General features: G+C 39.7%; 1 protein-coding gene across 1 annotated transcript in view; it reads right to left on the reverse strand.

Annotated features, from left to right (window-relative positions):
- The window catches only part of LOC139729732 (signal peptide, CUB and EGF-like domain-containing protein 2), a 96674-nt gene that overhangs the window by 51034 nt on the left and 30240 nt on the right, over positions 1-15400 (reverse strand). Inside the window, 1 exon segment of the mRNA XM_071640668.1 lies at positions 10808-10823. Within this exon segment, the coding sequence (XP_071496769.1) occupies positions 10808-10823 (16 nt within the window).

Here is a 15400-nt window from a genome sequence, read left to right on the forward strand (position 1 = left end):
ATGGACTTATCGGTTTTTGCAAACAAACTCTTCATTTGGTGAAAATTGGTTTTGAAGTGGATGAGATATTAAAAAAAAGAGGTCCTAATAAAAAGTGGGGTCCACCTTTTATTAGGACTACTTTTTATTTTACTTTTTTTTTTTTTTGGATGTCTCAGCACGGAAGAAAAAAGTTGAAATCTAAATCCATCATCTCAATCAAACTATACTATCTCTTTAACAAACCTTCGGAAAAAGAACATCATCCCAATTTTCACCCATGTTCCTGTTCAAAAATTTTGCTACTAACCTCAATGGAACTGTTTTACCCATATCCTTGCAAAAAAAAAAGAAGACAAATGATATCATACTTCTTTTCTCTCTATATTTGAGATTTACAGAAAAAAAAAATATATACGTGTAATGATACTCTATCGACTTTTCAGTGACTCAAAACGTGTTTGTTTGTTTTTTAGGAAAATAATGTTACAGATACATAGCATTGAGATACAAATTAAGCGAGAGTATTACAACAATAATTTCTGCCAGAAGAAAAGAGTATGATCTTTATAGCAAAGAATCAAATAAATGAATATAAAAACAAGGTTTACAATATTTCCAACTGCTTCTCGTAAGTAAAATGTTTTGTGATTAGCCTGAATTCTTTGATGAGGCCTCGAACCCATGTTTTCTTTCGTATTGACAATATTTTGAACGAATAATGATAATCAGAATGTACAAAAGTTTATCAAACAAATTACCACCCATGATTTCACCTAACGAATTTTACCCTTCGCAATAATTCGATAGATATTTTCTTCGAGGCAAGCACATAAATCATCGATACTACAACATATCTCAACTTTCCAAGAATTTAAAATAATGAAATAAGTTTCATTATTCCGAAGGTGCATTTGTACAGACCTCCCTCCCCATTTTCAGCTTGACGAACCTTGTCTTATTTTCGAACTAACGAACCTTCGGAATAAAGAACCTTCGGAATAAATGTTCGATTTAACAAACCCTATTACATTTCCGGATTAACGAACGTCTAGGTTAAGGAATTTGTGCGTTTTGAAATAACGAACCTTAGGAATAACCAGCCTAATGTCATTTTCGGATTAATGAACCTTCGCAATAACGAACATCACCTATGGGCAACATGTTCATAAACCAGCGTGAAAAGTTTGGGAAGCGAGTTGTAGATATTTGGCACAGAGTAATGTTTATCAAGCTAGCCACCACACCTGGTACGACACACCCCTACTGGCACTGACGGTACAACGCCCTACTCCGGGAGTGCAGGAATGCGTCACCAAGATACCGGAAAAAATTGGACAGTTGTTTCCAAGACTTTGGGATCTTCACAAAACCAAAATGATGCGGTTAGAAACTTCCCAAGACCCGAAAGTCATTCTCGAATAAACAGAGCTCTCTCGCTCTCAAGGAAAATGCCATAGATCATGCAAGTCCCTCACCCCTGCCTGTTTCTTGAGCAAATTTCCTTGGGATAAAACAAACATTCCTCCATTAAAATTCTTAAACTTTTTGTGTTTGTGCCCATTTTTCCATTCCGAAGTCAGTGTATATTAGCATGACACTGTTATCCCTGCATCACATGCACTCTTTCACACAATATTGAAACGGATGATGTTCGCAATTACAAAGGTTCGTTATTCCACAAATGAAAGAAGGTGTGAAGTAACAAACCTTCAGAATTATGAACCTAATTTCGTTTTCGGATTAACGACCATTCTGAACATCGTACTGGGGTTTTTTTCGATTTTGGGATTAACAAACCTTGTTTTATTTGGGGTCATTTTGAGATTAACGAACGTCGGAGCAACCAATTTTATTTCATTTTCGAATCAGCTTACCTTCGAGGTAATGAACCTTATTTCTTTCTTTTTTTTTTTTTTTTTTTTGATGAACGAACCTTCGGAATAGCGAACTTTATTTCACTTTCCGATTAAGAGCCTTTGAAATAACGAACCTTTGGAATAACGAACTGTAACCGTTGAAAGAGGGTATAGAGATAATGCGAGTTAATTTCTCCATCGTAGGACTTCTCGTCTGGTCTTGCAAATCGATCTCTACGTAATATCGTTCCTGGTGACGTTAGAGAATGTCATCGAGTTAATCTCAGACTCGAAGGTTTAGACCCTATGGGCCTCTGCCGCAAATCGAAGTACACGGCTGAGTTTGCTCTTTTGTCGGACGACGAGTATGGGTAGCAAGTCACCTGTCAGATAGGACCACAGGGGCCTTGGGGTAAAATGTAAGGTTCGTTGCACCTTGGTCTTACATCTCCGAAGGCGCTTATGACAACATTCCACGCATGATCGACATGGCACATGAAACATGAAGAGTTGATTCGCTTCTTACAGCTCTCGAGTCTGGAAAGAGTTTGCTGAACCCTCCTATCAAGGCTGACACGAATAAAGCGGGATGTTGTAGAACTCTTCATCCTAACGGACGAGACACTTTGATGTGGTGTAAAATATCTCTCCAGAAAACAACATTTCAGGAATAATTTGACTCGGACAAGTCTTGCATTAATGCAATCTACACTACAGCAGGACAGTCTATGGAAGATATGACTAATTTCACTATGTTATGAAAATACCTGAACACACACACACACACATAGCGGAGTTTGACCACAAAACCAGTTAAAATCCACTTTTCTCAATTTGAGATATTTCCGATGAAAACCGCTAAAGGGACTGATACTAAAGAAATATGAAATATTTTACTTATAACTTCATATTCTCTGTTAAGTAACAAGTTCTTACTAGTTATATCTTATACCAGGTAGGCCTATATCGTATACCTGGAAATGTTATATCTTACCCGTTTTGTGATTAAACTCTTCATGTTGTGGCACTTGCCTTCTACCTTTTTTCTCTCGAACATTACAGTTATCTAAAGGTCAATTTATCTACTTATTTAGTCCTTTCCGGCATGTTTCATCCTTAAGACTTCTTTCCCCCCCCCCCCCCCCCTTCAATGTACACCCACTTTCATTCTTCTCCCTCTCTATCCAGCAGACAGGTTAATGACAATTATACCCGATCATTCTTATCCTAACTCGTTGACAACGATGAGTCAGGCGTGAGGAATTTTCTCTTCCGTGAAAATAATGGAGAGGATTATAAATTGCCGATGTTAGTTGTGTTTTCCATCACAGATCAGAGGTGCCTGATAGGGCTGTAAAAAAAGGACACTCGTCTACGTCCTTCTTTAGTTTGTTGTAGAATTATTTTCAAGGCTCATCGCAGAGTATCTGACGATTTTGTTTTCTTTTTTTTTTACATTCAACGGAATTTCATGTTCTGACTTTCGGGAATTTCTTTGTTGTAGAATTCTTTTCAAGGCTCATCGTAGAGTATCTGGCGATTTTTCCCCCTTTTTTACATTCAACGGCATTTCATGTTCATACTTTCGGGAATTATTATGTTCATACTTTCGGGAATTATTATTTCCAAGGCTCATCGTAGAGTATCTGGCGTTTTTCCCCCTTTTTTACATTCAACGGCATTTCATGTTCATACTTTCGGGAATTTCTTTGAAAATCAGGTAAATAGGATGCTTTGAAAAAAAAGTCGATTCGATAATCCATTGACACATACTTTACTTCCTCAAATCAGGAGTGATTAAGGCTTCTACTTCCTTGCTAAAAACTAATTCTCTTTATCGATGTAACACGATTCTTCGCATTGATAATTCGTATGTCGAACCATCATTAAGAAGAACAAGTGGTCCTGATGATACAGCACGATAATGGTTATACAGTAATGATAGTCATTATAACTATTGGTGATAGCTTGATGCATGTCATATCAAAAACAAAATTACACACGACAGTCTAAAGACACTCAAATTTGCGTAATTAGGTCTATACAGATACTTTAAAATAATATACGCTGCAAGCATTGACGCTTAAATTGTAGTTCTAATGAACAGTCAGACGCATTCTCGAATTACAATTTTTAGCCCCAGTGTATAATGACTTAAACAAAAATAAACCTTTGTACTGTACCATTCGACCCACTGAATACAACAACTCACCCTGTCCCCCTTCGTTTTCTTTCATTGTATCTTTCCCCCTCCCCCTTTCTTTTCAGCTCGGCTTTCGATCCCCTCCATTGCCCTCCTTTTCGGCGACTCTCGCCCCAAATATCCCGAGCTTCTTGAGCAGGACGCTAGAGCTAACCCGTAGCAGGACACGGGGAGGCTGCTTAGCCCCTTGGACAAACAGAGAGACCATTATCATAATCAGTACAACGGATTAAGCACACCCCCATGGGGTGAAACTTTAGATCCCGCCGTCGGGATTGTTCCCCCCTACAATATTAAATCCATCCGCCCTTATTAATACGGCACACCGGCCCATGGGTTATGTATGTGGTGGCAGTTCAGGCTCTGATGTGAGCGTTCTTGCGGCTTACACAGGCGTCCCTGCTCACGCCCATCTGTGCAGTGACCGACTTCAATTTTGGATTTAGACGACAATTTTAGGGTTGGACTGATTAGTTCACTTGTTTGGACATGACAGATGATGACGAGAAGACCTACACACACACAACACACACACACACACACACACACACAAACAAAAACAAAAAACAAACAAACAAACCAAAACAATAAGATTATTAAAACTAACATTTTGCTGTCGTACAGCTACATGACAAAGAGCGTTTAAACTACTGCTACAGTTGTCAAACATTATAATGAAGGAAGGGATCATGAAAAACATCCTTTGTACGCATGCGCATGTTTTTACATCGTATACAGTTTTTTTTTTTTGTAAGAATCTCTCGATGATATGTACGGGTCCGGCACCCAGTAGTTTCAAACGATCTATGAATAGTAATAATAGTAATAATAATAATAATAATAATAATAATAATAATAATAATGATGATAATAATAATAATAATAATAACAATAATAATAATAATAATAATATTAACAATAATAATGATAATAATAATAATGGAAAATAATAATAGTAACAACAATAATGATAATGATAAGGTCTTATTTACCCAGGGTAGTCTCTTCAGTGTTGCCACTGCTCTACCAGAGGGCCCTGCCATTATGACTACCCTAATAGCGTTGCCAGGTACCCATTTATGCACCTGGGTCGAGAGGGACATGGTGGGTTAAAACATCTTGTCCAAGGACGTAAGCACTGGGCAGGAATCGAACTCGGTTCCCCCGATCGGGAGTCGGGAGTCTTATCCACTATGCCATAGCGCTTATCTGTATTTTTCCATGAAAAGGAGGATTGAAGTATGGCTGTCTTTCTTGTTATCCTTGGTCTCAGAGATATGTATGATACATACACCTACCCACAAGAACAACGACCAAACACTGATCACCTATGACGCTTTGCTTTCAACAAAATCACCTCCAGATGTAAATTGAAATTCGAAAAGTTCAACCTATCAGAGACAGATTACAAAGATTTCGATAAAGTATACAATACGAATTGTGAGTGTCATTTGTCAGCGATTCATATATATTAATATCATCGCAAACGGAGTAGCTTTTGAAAGTAAAGTTTCCTATAAAGGGACTCCACAGGCCATTGCCTCTGTCAAAGTTTACTCGGCTCATTTCAGGTAATTGCGTTGTAAAATAGAGGCTCTCCATCGTAATATTAAGGGTTTTGTTCTCTGAAATAAGGGACGAAAGCCGAAAGTGACTGCGATAATCCAAAAGAAAACAAACATAATGCCCAACAGATTCCATTCGTCTGCGACAAAACTTCTAAAGTGCGTCTGAGTCTACCGACAAAGTGTTATTGAGGCAAATTGATCTACCTACTCAAATCGTTTTGGAGATTTTCGTTCAATTTCTGTCCGTTACTTTTACATTTGTCTAATGTTCAAACGGTTTCCCGCTACCGGTGTGCCATAATTTCACCCACGCGCACCGGCCACAGAAGTAATCAATCTTAATGAATTGGCGGGGCGCATGCGCGTTTCAGACAGCATTATGACGTAAATTCCGAGACTAGTCCGTCGAGTGACAGAAGTGAAATCTGCAATTGTGTGTCAAAATCGAGTGTCAATGGTCGAATGATCGTCATCCCACCCCCTTGACGTCAGCTCACTCCAACCAATCAGAAAAGTATGAACACCAATTGTTGTCTTTGTTTGTCTAATTTTGGTTGTTTTTTTCTTATTTTGCAGAATAGATGATTGTTGGACAAATCATATTCATGTTGGGCTAGACAAGTGAGGTGGTGCTATATTTAGAATTTATTCCATATAGCTGCCAAACTATTTCTTGCTGCGAATAAGGATTCGTAATTTGTGATTAGTCAGTCTAAACTTCTTCCTTTACTGTTAGTTCCTGGCTGTAGAACAAAGCGATTCATTGGTTTTAGGCCTCCTGTTATTCAACGACCAACCAGGACCTGCCTTTGCAAACAAAAAGAACAAGACTAAAACCAAAAACCTCTGCAGTATGTTTAAATGATTAACCACTTTGAATCACCAGCGGTTTATTGTAGTTCGTCTATAACGCCGAGATCTAAAAAACTGTGAAAATGCCTGAAATGAGAAGGTCTTCGCAGTTCATGCGTGAATTCAGGGAATGTAGACAAGACAGGTGAAACATTCAGTGAAGATTTGAGATAAAAAAAAAAAACAATCAATCCATTCAAAAGTTTTGAATTTAGTTTCTATGTGACGTCTTCGTTGTATGAGAACTCTACAGGAAGCTATTTTTGCAAATCGTCATCTTTTTGGAAAGTTCACATTTCTCTGCTTGACCCGTTCCCGAGGCATGATGGCATATGTTGTTCCCAATGCCTTATAAAGGGATTTGATCACTTGGTTTTTCGATGTCCCAGAACTTGTTTTTTCTTTTGGTGAAATTCTTTAATTATATGTTCTTTATATCAATCTAATGCTTTCACTTTACGAATTTATCGAGCCAAGTGAACAAAATTACATTAAAAACAAATCACGAACTATTGGCTTAGTTGTGCCATGTTCTGTCTTTGTTGATATTACTACCGGGCACTGGACTAAGGAAAACGCCTGGCTCAACCATCACGTCTTTTTAAACAGGGTTATTCAAATTATAAAGTCAATCCTGTCTACAGCGGTCAGTCAAGGAAAACAAAAAAGTGACCATCATAGACAGGCAGCCGCTATAGACAGATTCTTTAACATGCTTTTTTTTCTCTCGGAGTGAATTGTTTATAGTGGTCGTATACGGTAGACAGGTGGTCGCTAAGGACAGGTTTGACTGTATTAATGTAATGTGGAGTGAAACAGTCTTTGTGTTCAGGAATCGGGCTTCAAAGGTTCCTTCACACGGCTTCGAGCTAAGTATACATAAAGTACATTCAGGGCAACCCTGAGTAACATCAGCCTTGTGTAAAATAAAGAATGCTGCCTTTCCTGAACTCAACAACAACAAAAAAAAGACAAAGTGGCCGTCGCATGAAAGCACACTTTCCGACGTCAATACAGCCTTTGGACATAGAGTGGAATGGAAAAAGAAAATATTAGTCAGCACCTGGAAGGGTCGTTATGTGATTGGTAATGGAAGATGGCTAGAGTCGCTGCCTTGTTAAGTTCTTGTCACTTCCCCATTATCCAATATGCATTCAGCTGTTTGATTTCTTCACCTCTAAGCTGGTGATTTGGCTCAGTCCGTCTGCATCCAGCTCTAAAGGACACGGGTTCGATCCCCGAGTCTACTTGAGCAATGTTGTGTGTCATTTTACCGTCCCCTTTAGTAAGAGGCAAGACACTCTGTCCCTCAGATATAGGACATAAGATGGAGGTCCCGTGTGTGGGAGAGTCACAACTCATGCACGTATAAGATCACGCTTCATTCATTTATCGCAAATAGCAGGGTGTTTAACCCGTTGAAGTGGTACCGCCTCACATCCAACTGGACCCCATGGAATACCAGCTGCATCCATATCCAGGTGGATATTGGCTATCCAGCCATCTTCTCAGATGGAAATATGAAACAAACAAACAAACTAGATGATGTTTGAGGATCACACCTGCTCATTTTCGACGATGGTTTGTAGCTACATACCGATGTACCAATACATGATGTCATCATTTAAATATGTTTAAACATTTTTCTGCACAATGTGATAAGCGACAACAATAGAATGTACCATCAAAATATGGAAAACATGAGCTACATGATTTAATCTTTTTTTACAAGATTGGTTTTACATCTTCACTGAATTTTGACAGGAAGTCAGTAATTGAGGTGTTTTCCCCCTTTGCTCTGTCTGATCTTACTCCTAAAGTTTGTAAATGATGTTATTGAAGTTTTTAAATTTGAAACGTATCTTTTCTACAAATGAAAGATTTAAAAAAATGAAACATTCATTCAGCTTCAAAAATCGAACGAAATGCACAAAACCCTTTTCTGGTATAATCAACTGTAGGGTATCGATTAAGCCAGGTTATCACTTGTATATGATGTTAGATTGTAGCATTGAAATTATATAGAAAGTCAACTTTTTGAGATCTGTTGCCTCATTTTACGTTTGGAAAAAATGTCCCCTTTTAGATAATGATGTTATCTTCTCCAAATGAGAGTGGTTCGCCAGTGGGCTACAATTTCCACTATCACCAGCAACCAGCATTCCCGTTGCAGACTTTTGCTGCTGAGCTACTAATTGTCCATCCATATTTGTATAGTGTTATTATTTCTCCTGTCTGCCGTTGCATCAGCGAGGCACCTTAAACCGCTTCTAACCACACGACGTTTCAAGAATATCAGCTGCAAATAACTTACTCGTTTTATGCAGATAAAGTCGTTGTAGATTTCAGCGAGAGAACACAATCTTTGAGATGAGTTTTCACTTTGTAATTGATAATATTACATTGATCAATCTACACCATTCCTTTAAAGTCAACTCCCATTTATATGCTCCTAAAAATGCCCTACCTTATTTCATGAGGTGAAAAATCGGAGTCAGCCATAATATTTCACATTCTGAGCATTCCCTTGTAACCATCCTTGGTGCAATTAGGGAAATGCGTTTCATGTCATACATTTTGTATTTGAATTTTATGGGGTCAGATGTCGTTCATTTTACCAGCCGCTGTAATCTAGTGGGACACATAAATCTGTCGTGAATAAATTTGGTAATGTTGTCTTTTAGATTGAAAAGTTAACTCTTTCTTACAATACGTAATCTAGATTATTTCAACCGCTTTGACATTGCAGGTTATGAATTCAAATCACTCCGTTCATTCAATACATCAGTTGTTCTGGTCTATACAATGATCTTGTGGTCTCTATCCAATTTCTTCTACATCATCTTTCGAACGTCGATATGAAACTTTAAAATGTTGAAGTACATCCCAGCTAACTGATCCTGAGCTATTTCCCATTCCCAAATTGGTAGTCCTATAAGTTCCTTGCAATTTTCGATGAAACTTGCTAAGAGTCAACAGAATGAGATTAGACAGGGTGATTGTCCATCTCAGTGAAAATTGTGAAAACTTTCCGGAGATGAACTTGTCAATAAAGCTTGGAAATGAAGTAAGATGCGGAGTAGAAACAATGGGCAAAATGGAAACTTTTGGATGAAAAAAAAATAACACTCAAAAGCTAACCTCAAGAGCCTGCTATATAGGGTCCTACTCCAACGTTACTGGGAGCAAAGTAAATATTTGACAGATACTTGTCACTGTGTTGCATGAAATTGTAGTGACTTTGATTTACAGTCGTGATGATTGAAAAGCCCTCAAATGCTTGAAAGATTCCACAACATACAAGGATCTCTTGTACCCAGTCCAAGAAGACATGTGCATACTGAACGATAAAACATTCATACAGCCCATCGACAATTATTGTTAAGTGAATGGATTAAATCAATAGTCTTGCCGCATTGTAAAAATTTTTATTGGTACTACTATTATCAGAGGTGCTTAAGGTTCCTCATGTTAGGTTTCAAACAGTTATCAATCTAAAATAGGAATGAAATATATTTTAGAGTAAACATGAACAATCTAATAAATGAATAATGAATGATAATTTGACGTCGTTGTTTGAACATGTTGAAAGGGGAATATAGATCCCTGTAGGTAATTAAAGTCAACCAGTTTCATGAGATACTGCCAATGAACAAGCGTTTTGCAACCCAAAACTTCAGTGAAATTTATGAGTTTCATCGTCAATATCGTACAAGGCTCTCCACGAATTCTTGACTCAGGGTTAAACATTCGACTCCTTTTTTTTTTCACCTTGGATTTCATAGTTTCTATTCGTTATAATGTTGGTATTAAAATACTATGTAACAATCTCAGGGTGAAGCTTGAGTGGTCAACATGTCAGTGGTTACACCACTTTGGCTTGTCTCGTAAGACTGTACCTTTATAACCTTCTTGGAATGTCTTTTATGGATAATTTGGCTTTAATATCCTATAGAGCTCCTTTTCATTTCGGAGAGATAAAAGAGGGGGACACTTTGCCAACATTCGCATGTGTGCCGGTCTATGATACCAGCGTACAGGGTGGAGCAAGGTCATCGACTGAAGACGAGACATAAAGTGCAGAGTGATTGGTGAATTGTCACGAATAAGTGATAACTACAGAAAGTTAAACATCCAAGATAACGATCTGGGAGGAGACTATTGGTTAATACCCAATAAGTGTAGAAGAGGTCAGAAGATGAATTTATGAGCGCTACTAGACACAGTATCAACCCTTGTTTGATGATGAGCTCTGTAAAGACTAAAATGTGATTTGTGTTTCCTCATGTTCTCGGTAATTGATGAGACTTGCCAATAAATACAAGCCACTAAAGCCACGTTTTGACACTATTCCTGTGGCTTCTGTGATCCTTCAATGGTTATTTCAGAGAATAGACGCACTTTTGGCTTCCATTTTTAGGAGACCGCTTGCCACTTGTGAATTTCCGTAACTATCCCATTCAATATAGTCAATTTGATATACAAACATTACAAATAAAATACATGCGATATTCAAAACCGTTCTTCTCTCACAAACTTTCTTTTGAGGAACTTTCATACCCATATATTAATCGCAAAATCATTGCAAGTCATCGTTTCATACATATGATGTCACTTAAGTACAGTATAATATGCATTTTAACGTGACATTACCTGTTATTTGAATATTGTCTTGTATGCTAGGTTTTGACATGACAAGGGAACATATAGAGTGTTTTTAAAACAAAAATGCGACATAAACGTGGCTTATAGTACAAAAGAAAAAAATTCCTTTCATGGAGTTTCCCTCTATTAAAACTGCCAAACGAAAAGTGCGTAAGGTGCTTCATCTTCACCCGCTACAACTGACCTTACTTCCTCATATCAAAACAAAGTACGTATACTCTCGCATACACACAAACACACTCTTTCCTCTTCTCTCCCATATTGCCCTTCCTCCCCCCCCCCCACCATATACCTCTCTCTCCCTTCATCTCTCCCTATACCCCTCTCCCCTTTATCTTTCTATACGTCTCTATCTCCATGATATCTCTATCCCTCTATATGTTTCTCTCACCCTCTATCTTTCTATGTGTTTCAATCTCTCTGTATGTCTCCCTCTACCAGTCCTCTATCTTTCCGTTTATGTCTCCATCCCTCAATATATCCGTCTGTCTTTCTATATGTTTTCTATATTACTATATGTTTCTATCTCTCGGTATATCTCTCTATACCTCTATTTTTCTATTTATGTCTCTGGGCTTTTTACACTTGTGTTTCTTAATAACGGACTTTCTCTGACCCAGGACTATCGTTAGTCCCGTACCAATTTTTTCAGCTTTTTACACTCGCCAATTAGTCCCGTACTATCTCTTGTCCGGGGCTAAGGAGAAAACTGACCTTTTTACACTCGTATTTCTTAGCCCCGGACTTTCCAAACCACATGAATATTCATAATTACGCTGTGTACTGTACACGTACACGCACGCACCGGCAGCACTTGATTACCTCGTTTCTGATTGGTCAGTGAGGGTCAGACTTCGTCTCCGTCGCTTAGCCCAGGATTATTTTTTCGTTCTGTTTACACTCACTTGCTTGGCACCGCAATTGCGGTGCTAGCACCGCAATTGCGGTGCTAACCCCTGCTATTTTGCAGGGCCAGATAGTACCGTACTATCGGTGGGGCTAGCCCACTTTGGCAAAAACGAGTGTAAACAGAAAGTGGGCTAAGGATAGTCCCGTACCAACGGTGGGGCTAAGGCCCCCCCCCCCCTTAGCCCCACCGTTGGTCCGGGGCTAAGCAAAAATTTACAAGTGTAAAAAGCCCTTATCTCTCTATAATATCGGTCTCTCTATATATCTTGGTATGTGTCTCTATCTACATATATGTCTCTTTATAACTCTCTCTATATATTATATGTCTCTCTTCCTCTTTCTCTCTTCCCTCTCTGCTTTTTTTCTCTCTGTTTCGCACTCGACTTCAGCTCACTAGTTATCATAGTTAGTAATTGATTGTAGTATCGTTGAAGCTATTAACAATCACGCGTAGAGCATACTGTAGCTACATCACATTAACGTCAGTTTTCGAGATTCTGGCCATGAAATTCAATTTACTACAACAACATTAACATGACTATGACATCATAAATAGGTAGGAGACATGGAATATTTTTTGTCTGACTGTGAATAGACCACAACTTTCAGCACAAGAAGAAGAAACTCAACTTTGTCATTTCACACCGGTATCATACATTTCCATGTGTGGTTTAACTGATATAATGCCTATATATATTTCATGACGTAATTTCGTGGAAATCACAGAGCGTCTACAAAGAGAATGTAACTACTGTATCTTTAAAGATCAAAATAAAGAGAGGATGAATGGACATGATGGATGAGACGAGATGATAGACTCACCAGTACTGTCGACCTCTTGGGATCTGCTAGTGCCGAAGAGACACGCACATAAACAAAGGAAAAGTAATAAATAAATAGAGCTCATCGCGGCAAGCTGGACGGTCAGTTTGTTCGGTCAACAGAGTGTGTGGTTGCTGGAGAGTGGATGTTGATGGAACGTGAACGATGGGTCGCGACAACGAAGGAGGCAAAAGGTCTGCGGTGTGGAGATGTCGCGAACACTCAGGACAGCGTCGTGTGAGTCGCGCGGACACGTTTCGCCATCAACTGGTCAGTGAGCCGCCTTCTTTTGGTCGAACACAGAATCAATAGGGCGAGTGAGAGGAGGAGAAGAGAGAGTGTTCATCGACACCTTTGCGTGATCCGGCGTAGCCGATGTGTGGGAAGGCCTCTATTTCGTTACTATATATATATGTATTCTATCTGACATATAACATCGGATGATGATAGGATGCCGAAGCCAAGATGAGGGACGCAAGACAATGGCGAAGACGGGATAAATCAGCTCCGACGTCACAATTCCTTTTCAAGAAAGCTTGACATGACGTAAGAATCAATACGCGCGTTCTCCATGGCTTCTTGACCGAAAATTTATGGAGAAGTGGTTGAAGTTCACGACGGAGAGGGAGTTGAAAACCGCGCCCGAACTTCGGCAGGATGCAATGAGAGAGGGGACGGCGCACACCAGAGCAAAGAACATGTCTAGAATGTGAGAGATCTGGGGGGCTGAAAGGTGAATAACCACAATAGGATCCTCTCCGTTTATTCTCACAGTCGTACCTCATAAAGACAAAATAGAAGAGATGAGCGAGCGAGGGGATCTAGAGGGGAGGAGAGAGAAGAAAAAAAAACCTCCTCGGTCTGTAAGAACAGATTTGGAACGAGCTACCTCCTCCACCTCCTATTCCTCCTCTGCCTTTTCCCTCCTTGAGCGTGCGATCCTTCCTCCACTCTCCGATATACTTCCACCCAAACCTCTCTCCCTCTATCCCCCTATCACCTTCTCCCTTTCTTTTTGCTGCGGACTGATTCGCAATTAGAATGCAGAAGGACGCTGCAAACTTACAACATCAGCGTCGGCGTACCTGCCTCTGACTCGTCAATGAGGGCGCGCTGTACCCATTTAATTTCCATGCCCTTTGACTTGAGGAAGTCCGTGAAAAGAGGACACGAAAGCGGCGACAGAGAAAAAGTAACCGCTTTTCCTCTCCCCTTCGTCCTCGCTTCTTCTTCCTTATCCTCTTTCCTAGCTCCAAAGAATAACAAATCAACGTAGACTGGAAACGACTTCCACATGAAGTCAATGGCTCTCTCGAGAAACCATTAATGTCAAGTAATTAATTTCTAAATGTATGGTTCCTAACTTTAGAATGACATTCTAACAAACTGCTTTCCTCCCTTTGCGAATAACTCGTCGCTAAATTCAAACATCTGCAATTGCTCCGCGAGCTCCTTTCGTTTTGTTGCTCTCTCTCTCTCTCCCCTTTCTAGACTCCCAGTTATCGCCTCAGCGTATCCTGACGAGCAACTTAGGTCAACGTATGGTCGTCCCAGGCTGGGCGAAGTGTTTTGCTATCGTCTGGAAGAAGCACTCTCGATGAACAGAGAGAGGAGGAGAGTAAAGTAGGGCAAAGAAAGTTATTGGGGACGCCAGTGTACCAAGTCCGTCAGAGGATAGGCAGATGTAATTAGAGTGATCGGTCTATGACTCCGCTCTCCTTGAGACAAACCACCACCAAATATCAACACCATTCCACGGCTGACATATCAACTGCTACTCCGACGGAAAGAAAACAGGACGCGGAGCATTGGAACGCGGAGATAAACTCACTTTATGACACTTAAGAGGAGCTGCTTGCATGTTTAACATATCCATGCGGAAGATTCTCTTCAATTACCGGCCAATCTTTGTCCGGCTTCTCCAAAACACCCCCTATCCCTTTCGTCGAGGGAAGCGACAAAGACGCTTTCATTGAAACGGGATGACACGTGACTGAGTTGAATGCACTGTTAATACTATTATCACTATCCGATGGGATGCATAAAGAGTGACAGGGAGGAGGGCGACAGCTTAGACAAATCTTTGGATGTAAGGACAAGAGGAAAGGGAGAGGGGGGAGAGAAAACACACCCACTACACCAACCCTTCTCCGCCAAAAGATCGAGAATATAAAAACAGGACTTGCGACGGACGGAAAGGAAAACGACATGTCCTAATTTACATGCTTAGGGTCTTTCACCGGTACTCAAACGCTATTGGTTGTAAACAGACTAAATAGAATCTTAAGTCTGTGTGAGATTGGTATAGCATTGGTATAACAAGCGGCATCCATAATAAACTGTAAGCGACTGACCTGCAATTAGATCATAGACGGTATAGATCGCCCCAAATTAGAGACAAATTAGAGAATACCGTTTACACAATCACTCAAGTCGCATCCACTGGATTTTGCGATTTCTACTAGAAGTCAGTTCGCAGCCCTGTCAAATTGATTTGACCCCATGTCTATGGTTTTACTACTGAAGTAAATGCGACGTCTCTG

The sequence above is a fragment of the Diadema antillarum genome, unplaced genomic scaffold (genome assembly GCF_040938485.1).
Source record: "Diadema antillarum isolate AM-2024a unplaced genomic scaffold, OU_Dant_1.0 seq00000261_RagTag, whole genome shotgun sequence".
In the NCBI taxonomy this organism is placed as follows: domain Eukaryota; kingdom Metazoa; phylum Echinodermata; class Echinoidea; order Diadematoida; family Diadematidae; genus Diadema; species Diadema antillarum.